Source organism: Babylonia areolata, chromosome 19, assembly GCF_041734735.1.
Source record: "Babylonia areolata isolate BAREFJ2019XMU chromosome 19, ASM4173473v1, whole genome shotgun sequence".
In the NCBI taxonomy this organism is placed as follows: domain Eukaryota; kingdom Metazoa; phylum Mollusca; class Gastropoda; order Neogastropoda; family Buccinidae; genus Babylonia; species Babylonia areolata.
The window spans coordinates 42414722-42428884 of record NC_134894.1 but is presented as its reverse complement, the minus strand read 5'-3'; the positions used below and the strand labels follow the sequence as shown (position 1 = coordinate 42428884).

Genomic DNA, 14163 nt, shown 5'->3' with positions numbered 1-14163 from the left:
CACATACAATTATTATACTCTCTCTCTCTCTCTCTCTCTCTCTCTCTCTCTCTCTCTCTCTCTCTCTCTCTCCGAGAGTGGGTGTATGTGAATGTAAACGTGAATGTGTGTGTGTGTGTGTGTGTGTGTGTGTGCGTGTGTGTGTGTGTGTGTGTGTGTGCATTCCTATTATTCTTACACTTTGTGAATAGGCGAAATAATCACAACAACCGTCAGTGAATACCAAACTGTTTAGAGTTTTGATGAATAACATTATTTATTCATATCTGGCACAGCATGTCGTTACACTGCGCATTGACTGAATACAATACATCCGTGACGAACAGTTTACACATATGCAACGACTTTATGGTCTGGCAAGGGACTTGTGCTTTTGTTTCAATTCAAAATAAAATGGCAAAACAAAAGTCGGGCTTCAAAATCTATAGACATATTTACACATACATAGCAAAGGTCACGGAAATGGACGAAGATGAGCATGGAGACATTGAATGAAAACCGTGAATACAAAATGGCAGTCATAACGTATACTTACATATCGTGTTGTGCCTCATTCAGCATGCACGGGCACCACAGAATAATGTAGGTCAGTTGCACACGGATTACACAAATCTGTAGACAATGCAGTTCAGGTCTGGTCGAGTGAACTGTCGGCTGTGGGTTATGCAGCGTCACAAGACACTGTGAAATCATCGTTAATCCCGCCAGATCATTCAGCGGCACCTGGTCTTTGAATGTACCGTAGTAGGTCTCTGAGGAGACTTGAGCAATCTGGATACAGCACGCGTGGTCGGCGAAGAAGAGAAAATCCAGTGTAGAAGCATCACGTATCTCATTGGAACATCCATCTGTCCCGATACAAAATGAGCAGCCAAGACACTGAATGTAGGGTCAGAAATCTCTTTGAAGACTTCCGCTGCCCCCGCCCCACCCCCCTCCCCTCACTCCCACCCTCCCCCGCCCCAACCAACATGTTTCAAAAACCATTGCTCATTGCTTGAAGACCACAGATACACCAGTACAGTCTCTGAAGGTTTCTACAATCTCACCACTTTGTTTAAAGACACATGCAGTTCCGGCACACTCTCTGAAGATGTCCTCAACTACAGCCCAGTTTGTGCAGACTTCAATGACCTTAACATTCTCTGCACACAGAAGACACTGCACCGTCACCTGCGTCGACGTGAGTATTTCCCGAACAGGATTTTCCGGAATGCGTTTCTGAACTCTGGACTGAAGATGGTGTAGATGATGGGGTTGAGAAGGCTGTTGAGGTAGCCCAGCCACAGCAGGAAGCTCTCCACGATGGTGGGGATGTTGACAGAGCCCCGGATGAAGGGAGCCGTCAACGCCACGATGAAGAAGGGCAGCCAGCACAGGAGGAAGGCTCCCGTGATGATGGCCAAGGTCCGCGCCGCCTTCCGCTCCCGCTTCTGCTCCAGCTTGTCCCTCTGCCGGCTGGACGGCAGACACGGTTTCTTGGCGCCATCCCCCCCTCTACCCCCCGGGGGCCTGTCCAGGATGGTGGTGGGGGGGTCGGCCTCGATCCCGTTGGTGTAGCCCAGGGTCTGCCCGTTCCCCCGAGGGCCCCCAGGGCTGTCCAGCGAACATATGTTGGATCTAGAGTCAGCGTCCGCGCTGTTGTTGGACAGCCCGTTTTTGTGGTGGCTTATCGGGGAGAGGGTTTTCTCGGGCGAGCATCCGTTGCAGTTTGAAATGACGGAGTATTCGGGCTGGGGGGCCACAGTCACTGTCAGGGCGATGTGTTCGGTGGCCATGGACTGACACTCCGATCTGGCCGCTGCCGCTTCCCGCTTCTTTTTGTTGAACTTGTCTTTGCGGATGCGCCGCCTGGCCACCACGTAGATGCGGGAGTAGATGCAGATCATGATGAACATGGGCAGGTAGAAGGCCCCTACTGTGGAGAAGACCGTGTAGCCGTGGTCCTGGGAGATGATGCACTGGCCCGTGATGTCTGGGTCGTTGGAGGAGTCCCTCCAGCCGAACAGCGGCGGGATCGAGATAGTGAGTGCCACGATCCATACGATGAGGATCATCAGCAGGATCCGGCGGGCGCTGCGGCGCCGCATGTAGTCGATGGAGGTGACGGCCCAGTACCTGTCCAAGGCGATGGCCACCAGGTGCAGGATGGAGGCCGTGCAGCACAGCACGTCGAAGGAGATCCACATGTCGCACACCTCCGAGGGCAGGAACCACACCCTGGAGATCTCCGCCACCACGGACAGCGGCATGACCAGCACGGCCACCATCAGGTCGGCCACGGCCAGCGACAGGATCAGGTAGTTGGCCACGTTGTGCAGCGACCGCTCCAGCACCACGGCGGCGATGACGAAGCAGTTGCCGATGATGCAGCAGAGGATCATGATGCCCAGCACCACGCTGGTGCCGATCAGGTGCTCGTCGCTGTACACCGTCAGCCTGAAGGGCGGCCCCAGGACACTCTTGTTCTTGGCCTCCGCCCCTCCTCCTCCTCCTCCCCCTCCTCCTCCCCCTCCTGTGCTGACTTCCAGGCCCTGGAAGTCCACAACGTCCAGGGTCAGGTTGTGGGAGGTCACCGCGCCGCTGGTGGTCATGTCTGCGAAGGAGTCGTTGGAGGTGACGTTCAGGATGTATGTGTGGATCAGGTTGACACCGTCACTCACTCCGTAAGTGACGGTGGACATGCTGGGTGTCGTCACCATGGTAGCGGGTTTTGAACTTTGCATTACTGGGATGGATAAGACGCGCAGTAGGTACGTTTTAACTTTTCGTCTTATAATCAGAAATACAAGCAAAAAATGCTCCTTTGTGTTTCCCCTTCACTCACTTAGACTTTGTATGCGTTTATACAGCGTTAATGTTCACAAGATCAAATGTGCTTCATGCTCTGACATAGCTTGCATGATCTGCTGATAAAGGGTGTTCAGACAATGCCACATATATTGTCTTTCTGTGGCACCAACCAGTCTGGGATCGGTATTGTTTGTGGGTGAGATTATGATCAAGCGTTAAGAAAAAACAACAACAAAAAAACCGATCACTTGAGCATTAAGTTTCGTTTTGTTTTGATCTTTAAATCAGTTCTGATGCTGAGACACCTGACTGTTGTTAAAGTCTTTTGAAGAAGTACTTCCACCTGCACCAGGGAATGCGCAGCGCGTGATGAAAGGCGATAGCTAACATCACAACAGTCATCTTACTGCACGGGTCTGGATACACACAGATGGCACGTCTGAATCTGGGAAAACATTGATTCAGTCTGTGGGTTAATATGTCACTTTGTCATTTCTTTACATCCTTTCGTTGAACTTGGCTTGTTTGATTGATTCAAAGTGCAATAGCACTGGCTTTTAAGAATGTATATGGCACACATTTCGATATAGTGAAGCAGTAAGAAGAGTTAAACAGATGTACGTTTCGAACCTAGGCAGGTTTCAAAAAGGCTGTTTGGGTCACTGTGAATCGTCTTTAACTCCAGTGTGTGACACTCCGCTGACATAGATATCTTGTGGGTGGTGATATCGCAAGCACATGAAACAGTTCACCCAGTGGAGAGCATTTCAACAAGTAGGCCCTGTAAGTCTCAACATCGCGATCAGATCGATCACCCCACGGACAGAAAACCGGGTTTTTGCACTACTGCACGTTCACTTGTACAAATGAAACTTGAGTCGACGGTATAACAACGTGACGACAGTGTGGGCCTGGAAGTCAGTTTAGTGTTGTGGGGAAATAACTTTGTCTAACTGGTTATTGAGTTGCTTCGTTTATCACGGAGTTTGTAGTTGGTTACGTCCCCGTCACACGTGGCCCTACAGACTACAATGACGACTTGATGCTGGCAGAAAGAAAGAAAGAAAGAACGCGCGTCATCAGATAGCATGAAATATATCCTCACTCCATGCGATTCATCAGCATATTGTAAGTCCTCCAGTGGCTGCACAGATGTTACAGATCACTCTATGCTGTATGAAGACAAGTGTTTCGTTTTCTACGCCACACAAGTGACTTGGTCCTATGTACAGAAATGCTGGCTGTGCTCCCACTGACGCTGGCTTTGTGGTGAAATCACTTCGCTTCGGCAGAGTATTAGTCGTGCTCTTTGGACACTATGTTTCAATGACGAACCACTGAACGACGCAGTCCAGACCAGGTAGTCTCAAACTGACAGTTCTGCTCTGATCGGAGAGTCGTTGAGATATGAAATAAGATGGTAGAAGAAGTTCTCTTGCGTCGACTCCGTGAGATAAAGGAGCATCCAACGAAACTATTCTGTATCTTCTCTAGAATGTTTTAACAAGAGAGGTTTGTATCGCTTTTTAACTTCAACTCAATGTTATTTATATATATATATATATAAAGACCTGATTCTTATCGATTATCACTGTCCTTAAATTCACAAATGGCAAGAGACGACACGGACATGCAGTTTCAAATAAAGAGAGCAAGGTTTTAAATTATTCATGTATTTCGCTAATTGCTTTTCTTTTTTCCTTTTTTTTTTTTTTCTTTTTCTTTTTTCCCCCCCCGTCACAACTTTATCACCTAGGGATCAGCCCACGGCCACGATCACCACGCCGAGCAGAAGAAAACAAGAACGACAACAACAGCACACTGACCCAGTATCTGGACAGCACTTCGATGAGTACTCAGTACCACAGCCTAGTCAGTCGGGCAAATAAACGGACACGAAGGCAGGCAGAAAGTAGAGGCAAACAGGAAGAAGACAGGGCCCAGTGCAGACAGAGTCGGGTCGAAAAGTCAGACAGCCGAACTTGTCTCAGGACCCCCGGGTAGGGAGGAGGGGTGGGTAGGTGGAGAGGGGGCACGTGGGGGGGGGGGGGGGGGGTTGGGGGGTATAGTAGAGGTCCACTCTGCCACCGTCACAGCCGAGCACTGACTAGCACCACCACCACCACAACCACCACCACCACCACCTTCACTACCACCACCGGCAGTAGCAGCAATGACACACCCAGACACACTCACTCACGCACACACACGCACAGAGATACACACACGCACGCACGGTGGTAAGGGTGGGGGCGGGGGGGGGGGGGTGGAGGGGACGTCTGAAGCCCACCACCACCACTAGCGGAAGGAGAGTGGAAGGGTGGTAGAGGTGGGTGGTGGTACAGCAGCAGCGACAGCAGCGGGAAGCAGCATCATCATCCTTATCCCTCAGCGTGTGTCGACTGTTGACTGGATTCTCGTCCCTCCTCTTCCTCCTCCTCCTCCTCCTCCTTCTCCTTCTCTTCCTCCTCCTGTCCCCTTCCCCTGCGTTGCGCCTTGAGTGTGGAGTGATGGGGTGGGGGGTCGGGGGGGGTGGGGGTTGGGGAGGGAGTAGGGTAGGGAAAGGGGTCGGTGCGTGGATGATGGGGTGGAGGGGGTTTATAGCATCGATCCTGGCTGCACGCTTCCTCCTTTTGTATGGCCTGCAAAATAAATTCAGCATCTATTAGAAATGTCATCAGCTGAGGAAAATGTCCTAATCCTCCTTTGCTTCCCTTCCTCCTCCTCCTCCTCCTCTCCTCCTCGCCTAGTGGTCCGACGGGATGGAAGGAAGGAAGGAAGGAAGGAAGGATGGCATGGTGGCATTGGGAGAGAGGGACGGAGGGGGGGGGGTGTCGGTGTGAAGAGGAAATAAGGGCAGTGATAACTGAGTGGAATCTGATAGAGGGAACACACAGAGACACAGAGAGAGAGGGGGGGGGGGGAGGTGAGAAGAAGCGATGGGAGGGAGAGAAAGAGAGGGGGTGGGTGGGATAAAGAGAGAGAGAGAGAGACAAAGAGAGGAGAACAGGGCGGATAGAAAGAAAGAGTAGGACGGAAATCCAGTGAGTGGGAGAGAGAGACACACACACAGAGACAAACAGAGAGAGTGAAAGAGAGAGAGAATGGTGGGACAGAGAAGGAGAGAACACTGAACACTGAACACTTTAATGTCAATAGCTTTACAGCCCTAATGACATGGGGGTTCATAATACAAATAACAACATGCATCAATAGTAATAATATTGATGAAAACCAAAACCAAAACGAGAGAGAGAGAGAGAGGAGAATAGGACGGACAGAAAGAAAGCGTAGGACACATATCCAGAGGGTGGGAGAGTGAGACAACACACAGAGAGACAGAGAAACAGAGAGAGAGACAGAGAATGGTGGGACAGAGAGAGAGAGAGACAGAGACAGAGACGGACAGACAGACAGACAGAGATAGCAACAGAGGCAGAGAAAGGTCAGGACACAGAGAGAGACAGAGACAGATACAGACAGACAGACAGACAGACACACAGACAGAGACAGAGAGAGAGAGAGAGAGAGAGAGAGAGAGAGAGAGTATTCTTTTTATTTCCGAGAATAATGGAAAAGCAATTGCGCGTTTCTTTTTCTCTTTATAGCACCCAGACCTCATCCATTTCAGGAACTAAGTTGCTCAAGCAAATACATGGCAAAATCATGATGGTGTCTGTGGTCGAAGAAACACATACGCACACGCACACGCACACACACGCACGCACACACACACACACACACACACACACACACACACACACACACACACACACACACCACTGGCAATGAATGGGTAAGACTGAGACAGGATGAAAGTAATGAAAGGGGTCACTTTTTGTACGAGGTCCGTGTTACCCTCATCCCCCTACCCATACACCCCCCATCCCCCCCCCCCCTACTCCCCTGCCACCCCCTCTCCCCTCCACACACACACACACAAAAGAAAAAAGTTATCAAGCTGCGTGCATTAATGATAATGAAAATGAGATTAATGAAAATAATAGTGACTATTAGTTTAAATCATATGACGGGCGCAATAGCCGAGTGGTTAAAGCGTTGGACTGTCAATCTGAGGGTCCCGGGTTCGAATCACGTTGACGGCGCCTGGTGGGTAATGGGTGGAGATTTTTACGATCTCCCAGGTCAACATATGTGCAGACCTGCTAGTGCCTGAACCCCCTTCGTGTGTATATGCAAGCAGGAAGATCAAATACGCACGTTAAAGATCCTGTAATCCATGTCAGCGTTCGGTGGGTTAAGGAAACAAGAACATACCCAGCATGCACCCCCCCGAAAACGGAGTATGGCTGCCTGCATGGCGGGGTAAAAACGGTCATAAACGTAAAAGCCCACTCGTGTGCATACGAGTGAACGCAGAAGAAGAAGGAAGTTTAAATCATATAATGACAAATTATTTTTGATAACAAGACAAATGTTCAGCGAAATCTCATTCTCAGGCGACTACAAGCCCCACCAGAAGGCGACACAACCAACTCAACCCATGTTTATTCAAAATAAAATGATAACGCCGCTGATAGCCACGACGACATCTGAAACGGAGGACGTGAAAGAGCAGACCAGAAAAAGACAAGGATTGAGAGAGTTGAAGGCTGCTGGAAAATGAAGAGCCAGACAGAAAAAGACGTCATAATTATGATGTCATAACCAGCGTCATATCCTCTGAAGAGCGCTGGCACTGCATGGACGGAATGGAGATAAGACTGAGCGTTCGCGATGGCCTGCCTGTTCGTTCCCAAAGCCTTTTATTTTGCAGAGAAAGAAAATAACGAACTCACTTCCTCTTTCACAAAAGCATGCCCCAACCATCATCAACAAAGTAAGAAATAAATCATTTGTTTGTTGTTGCTCAACACTAGCCACGCAAAAAAAAAAAAAAAAAAAAAAAAAAAAAAAATCGGGACACATTCTCATGATTCATATTCCATTCGCCAAGAACATGATAAAGAATGGGCGATTTGGACACTGAAAGCCAGCCAAGTGGTCTCGATTCTGAATAGATTCCAAGACAAGAGATGACAAAACGCAACTCTTTATTAACGAGGATTAGACATGAGTCTTTGAGCTGCGACGCTTTTTTTTCTCCTTTTTTTCTTTTCTGGCACTTCTAAGCAGCATTGTTTTTTTGTTTTTGTTTTTGTTTTTCTGTGCTCGTTCTCATCCATCATTATCTAAATGCAGAAAAAAAAAAAGTTAATCGACCCAAATTTTGCGACAGTTGATGTCCTAGTATCATGCTTTTTGGATTTACACTTAACTTCCTTGTTTGTGGATTCATGAGTTCGTGTCGAGGTCTTTAGTGTCGGCAGATTCATGGGGGGAACGGGAAGGTGTGTATGTGTGTGTGTGGGGAGGGGGCAGGCTCGGGCTAAAATTCATACAGGGAAGGGATAAATAATGTTGGCGCATTCGTTTCTGACGGTATGATGTTAGATGTATCTGTTGTTTCGCGTGTCAGTTTAACGACTTCTCTTTTACGAAGTCTTTTAAGTAATTTCCTGTAATTGTATTTAGATTTTATATATATATATCACCCTCATTTCACCCTCATTTGCCCAGTTTCCCCCCAACCCTCCATTCATTCACATCTCCCACCCCTTCTAACCGATAATACTCAAATGTATTCATAAATACTTTAACAAAATGTCTTCAATCACCGATATGTGTGACGGGACATAAAACAAGAATTCCTTCTCCTTCTTCAGCAGCAGTGCGTGGTCTCTTCAGCAGCAGTGCATGGTCTCTTCAGCAGCAGTGCATGGTCTCTTCAGCAGCAGTGCATGGTCTCTTCAGCAGCAGTGCATGGTCTCTTCAACAGCAGTGCGTGGTCTCTTCAACAGCAGTGCATGGTCTCTTCAACATGGTCTCTTCAACAGCAGTGCATGGTCTCTTCAGCAGCAGTGCGTGGTCTCTTCAGCAGCAGTGCATGGTCTCCTCTGGTACGAAGCTTCGTGGCGGCAATCTAACATTGATAGATCCCTGCGGGTGACGGCTGGCGCTGGAACGGAGACAGGAAGAGCCGATGAATGGGTGTGTGGAACGGGAGGTGGTGGTGTCTTTGAATGAAGCAGCCTGGACTGGAGAGTGCAGCTGTCGGGTAATGCCAAGTGCAAAGGCAAAAAAGAAAGGGAGGAAATACATGAGACACACACACACACACACACACACACACACACACACACACACACAAAACAAAAAAAACCGTGCTTCTATGTCTACCTTTCTTAATTATGTCCCATTTGCCGTGACAAAGTGAGGAACGAACACCGCTCTCTTTCTGTTTCTGTGGAGAGATTTAACGGTGGCTTGGCGGACAGTGTGTCCGTTTAGGGAAGAGAGAAGGTCCGTGTTTCGAGACGGCGGGTTCTCTGTCTGTCTGTCTGTCTGTCTGTCTGTCTCACACACACACACACACACACACACACACACACACACACACACACACACAATGATAGGAATTTCATTTGTCCTCCAAGTAAAGTCAAAGAAGATAAATTGCATTTTGTTTTATTTTGTCCAGATGTTGGTGGACTTAGACTGTTGTTTAATTCTCTTTTTTTTTAAGGTATCAGCAACATACATGTGTTTTCAAACATTTCGTTTTAATCTCTCCACATCTTGGTGGAATTAGGCTGGTGTTTAATCCTTTTCAGTATGAACAGCATACATGTATGTGTTTTCACACGAAGTCTGCCGATGTCGCCCACTGGACACTGTGACAAAAATAATCTATCCTTGTTCTTTGACAAGGCAGTCAAACTTCAGAATAGATACGACCTCATTGCATACCTTAAACCAGCTTCTCATTTCGACTTTTAGGATATCTTTACATAACACTGCTAGATATTTTACTTTTTCTACATTGTGTGATGACATTTGATTTACCCTTTTCATAAGGTGTCATGGCACGATGAATATGTCATTCACCTCTCTGTCTCTGTCTCTGTCTCTCTCTCTCTCTCTCTCTCTCTCTCTCTCTAAGCTGTTTCCTTCTCGGTTAAATTGTCATTGCTGATCTAGGTACAAATATATAGATTAAGAATTACACGTCACAAAATACAACAGTATACACAGATTTCAAAATTATCTTCTACCACTGCTTCCAAAGAAGCAACAGCTCCATAACTCTTCGTTTCGGACGTACAATTATCATCTGTACCGGTGTATCACCACAGGTTGTCCCACCATCCCAAAACAGACACTGGGGGGGACGTTGGAGAACGCCATTATTGTTTGCCGGAGTGCAAACGTTCTGAAGGAAGCTGAAATTCACCCGCACCCCCGCCTCCCTATCCCAGGGACATGTTGGGAGATTGCTGAAAAATCCCACTGACAGCATACGTGGGATGATCCCCATCCCTTCACACTACCTCCCTCCCTTCTCCCTTTCTTCCCCATCGCTTTGCTGTTAAATGTGCTCCATCGGTCCAAACATGTCGTTCATTCAAAACTGCTCCCCAACCCCCCGCCCGAGTGCGCGTGCGTCCGTGTGTGTGTGTGTGTGTGTGTGTGTGTGTGTGTGTGTGTGTGCGTGCGTCCGTATGCGCGTGTGTGTCTCTGTGTGTGAATGTGTGTGTGTGTGTGTGTGTGTGTGTGTGTGTGTGTGTCCGTATGTGTGTGTGTGTGTGTGTGTGTGTGTGTGTGTGTGTGTGTGTGTGTGTGTGTGTGTGTGAACAAAAGGTCTTTTCGGGACAGGAGACAGTCTGGTGTCTGTCTTACAACAGCAACGCATACATCATTCAGAGAATAAACCGTGCCTACAAACAAAAAACAACAAACCCCCCACAAAAAACAACAACATCAACAACCCCAACCCCAACCCCCACCCCCACCTCTTTGAGGAAGAGATCATCTGCGTGCGACTACATATATCAGCTTGATATATAGATCGATGCAAACACTCAGTTTAACTACTCCGTCAGATACACCTTAGCAGGGAGTGTGGTGCAGAGGCAGATTATGCCTCTCTGAAAACGTGGTTAAAGGGTATGTTTTGTAACTGTTGTTTATTTGTTGTTGTTTTTGTTTCGTATGTGTGGGTGTTTCTGTTTTTCTTATTATGAATTGGGATAAAAGGATGATGTTGTAACACACAAAAAATCCCAAAGCAATATTGATGTCACAGACTATGCCGGGAAACAAAAAAACACAAAGTTTTGTTTTAACTAATTCAAAATGATAATAATAGCAATAATGACACTAAATGAATGAATACGATTTAAGCAGAAACTGAGCACCATGTTTGTTGTTGTGAAGAATGCTATTGCTGCTGAGTACTGAAGAGGACAATGCGGAGTGTAAGAGAGAGAGAGAGAGAGAGAGAGAGACGGAGAGAGAGAGAGGGAGAGATTCGTTTGGCCATAGACCCTGTGGATGGTTAGACAAGCAACATCTATATTGGGTCAAATTAGTTTGAATAAATGGGAAAAAGATATATATCACATGAAAGAACACCTACAGCACAAAAGATCACGAAATTGCAATTTTTCTAAATTGGAATGCTTTATACATGTGTGTGTGTGTGTGTGTGTGTGTGTGTGTGTGTGTGTGTGTGTGTGTGTGTGTGTGTGTGTGTGTGTGTGTGTTTTCGTGTGTGTGTGTGCCAAAAACAGAAACCGTGAAACCCTGGATTTGCACACACACACACACACACACACACACACACACACACACACACACACACACACACACACACACACACACACACACACACACACACACACACACACACACACACACACACACACACACTGCTCGCATACACTAGCCCTACCACAAATACCTGTACACAATCACAGTGGAGGTGTGTGTGTGTGCATGTCTTTAAACGACGATGAAAGAGAACGCAGGAACGCAGGAACGCAGAAGAGAGAGAGAGGGGGGGCGGGTCGGGAAAGAGGGAGAGAGAGAGGAGGAGGATAGATGGAGAGAGACAGAGAGAGACAGGAACACAGAGACACAGACAAGGAAAGAAACACACACACAGAGACAGAGAACGACAGAAGTAGACAGGCCCAGATACACAGAGAGAGAATGTGCATGGTGCTTCTCGATCAAGAACGCTGTATTATATGCCGATATGTGCTCAAAGAGCCGGAAGAGAAGGAAGGAAGGTAAGCCTGGCTCAACACTCGTAGACCGAACGAGTGAGGGAAGTAAAGAGCATACTTCAACATCAGCTCCCCAACTCTGTACTGAACGGCGACACATGGAAGGGTAAATATAAGGTATGGGTATTACAGAAAAAAAGAGGAAGCACACACAGAGAGAGAGAAGGGAGGTGGGGGTTGCGGGGAAGGGAAGAAGAGAGGGAGAGACACTACCGACCGAAAGACAGTTGGACAGACATAGATGGAGACAGCAGGAAGGAAGGCATGGACACTAAGAGACGGACAGAGGCAGGTAGAGACTGAGACTGATATTACAGAGAGAGAGAGAGAGAGAGAGAGAGGGAGGGAGAGGGAGAGAGAGAGACACACACACACACACACACACACACACACACACACACACACACACACACACACACACACACACACACACACACACCACAGACATAGAAACAAATTGACTAACAGACAGAGAGCGTAACAAAGATATACAGACACAGAGAGAGAGAGAGACAGGGAGACAGAGAGAGAGAGAGAGGGAGAAAGAGAGAGAGAGAGAGAGAGTTGAGTGCTTATTTATTTATGTATTTACTTATCTATTCATTTATTCATTCATTCATTCATATAATCTACCATACTGAACAGGACATGCAACTAGTACCTAAACAACCACAAACAACCAAAGCGATGATATTTCCCATACGTTTGTTGTTTTCTTCCTGTCTAATCCATATACGCTACACCACATTTTTAAGGCTGACCAGCAGCATAACCCAACACGCTTAGTAATGATAATAATAATAATAATGGTATTTATATAGCGCCGAATCTTGTGCATAGACAAATCAAAGCGCTTTCACACCAGTCATTCACACGCATGCATAACTCTAAAACTGGAGAGACTAAAGACAAGGAAGAGGCAGGGAAGGGAGGCTATTTTGGGAAGAGGTGGGTTTTAAGGCCAGACTTGAAAGAACTGAGTGTGGAGACTTGACGAAGCGAAAGAGGAAGTTCATTCCAATTGCAAGGTCCACAGACAGAGAAAGAACAGAAAGAACAGGCCTTGAGTACATGCACACACACTTGAGTACCTACAGAGTGGGTTTCTTCTACAGATTGGTGCTAGAGGACAACACATTCCTTGCCATGAGGTTTTTTTTCAGCGCGCAAAGTGCATGCTGTACACGGGACCTCAATTCATCCGAATCACAAGACGCACAGACGGGCGCAATAGCCGAGTGGTTAAAGCGTTGGACTGTCAATCTGAGGGTCCCGGGTTCGAATCACGGTGACGGCGCCTGGTGGGTAAAGGGTGGAGATTTTTACGATCTCCCAGGTCAACATATGCGCAGACCTGCTAGTGCCTGAACCCCCTTCGTGTGTATATGCAAGCAGAAGATCAAATACGCACGTTAAAGATCCTGTAATCCATGTCAGCGTTCGGTGGGTTATGGAAACAAGAACATACCCAGCATGCACACCCCCGAAAACGGAGTATGGCTGCCTACACGGCGGGGTAAAAACGGTCATACACGTAAAAGCCCACTCGTGTGCATACGAGTGAACGCAGAAGAAGAAGAAGACGCACAGTCCGATTTTCCAGTCAAACTAAAGGGGGATTTCGAACCCAGATCTCCTGAACATAGAACAGCAAACCCACTTACTGTTAGATGGATTGCTGTATGTCATACGTCAGTGAAATTTCACTCGTCTGCCGTGCTGCCAATGTCAAGACATTGCGACTATTTCAGCGAGCCAGTACACACGATAGGGATACGGTCATTCACGGGGCAAATGTAGGGTTTGGATTAAAAAAAAAAAAAAAAAAAAGGAAAAGAAAAATGGTGAAAGAAAGATTAAACTTAAGTCTGATTTCACGCTGAATTTTGAATTTTGTTTTTAATCATAGGTTCCGATGGATTATGCGAACCAGATGGTGCTTGGTTTGTTTTCTTTTCTTTCTCAGGTGGCATTTTGTTGTTGTTTGAATACCTTTCAAGGTTGTACATGACGAGCGCGTTTTCTGTTTTGAGACGTGCCCTATTCGTCAACGCGTCTCCTTCCACAAACTGCTCCTGTGACGTGTGAGCCAATCATCTGTGTCACCCGCCCATGTTACGTGAACCAACTTTACGAGAAGACATCTGAACAAAGCTGAACGCCCCCAATTCAAACTTTCGACATGGGGAAAAAAACCAAAAAAAACCAAAACAAAACCAGCCGAATAAGAAAAGAAAAG

The 14163-nt window shown here is 47.2% G+C and overlaps 1 protein-coding gene and 1 long non-coding RNA gene across 2 annotated transcripts in view; both read right to left on the bottom strand.

Annotated features, from left to right (window-relative positions):
* Window positions 1–212: 212 nt before the first annotated feature.
* LOC143293732 (5-hydroxytryptamine receptor-like) lies at window positions 213–2700 on the bottom strand. Its single transcript, XM_076604935.1, has one exon. It carries the CDS (start codon window positions 2682–2684, stop codon window positions 1170–1172), a length of 1515 nt encoding a protein of 504 aa, XP_076461050.1. The 5' UTR covers window positions 2685–2700; the 3' UTR covers window positions 213–1169.
* Window positions 2701–2712: 12 nt separating this feature from the next.
* The window catches only part of LOC143293733 (uncharacterized), a 142388-nt gene continuing 130937 nt past the window's right edge, over window positions 2713–14163 (bottom strand). Inside the window, exon 3 of the long non-coding RNA XR_013056799.1 lies at window positions 2713–5435. This is a non-coding gene — a long non-coding RNA (uncharacterized LOC143293733). The remainder of the gene's footprint in view (window positions 5436–14163) is intronic.

Excerpts from the sequence above, each read along its gene's own strand:
- LOC143293732 (XM_076604935.1), bottom strand. The coding sequence starts at position 2,684 with ATGTCCACCGTCACTTACGGAGTGAGTGACGGTGTCAACCTGATCCAC.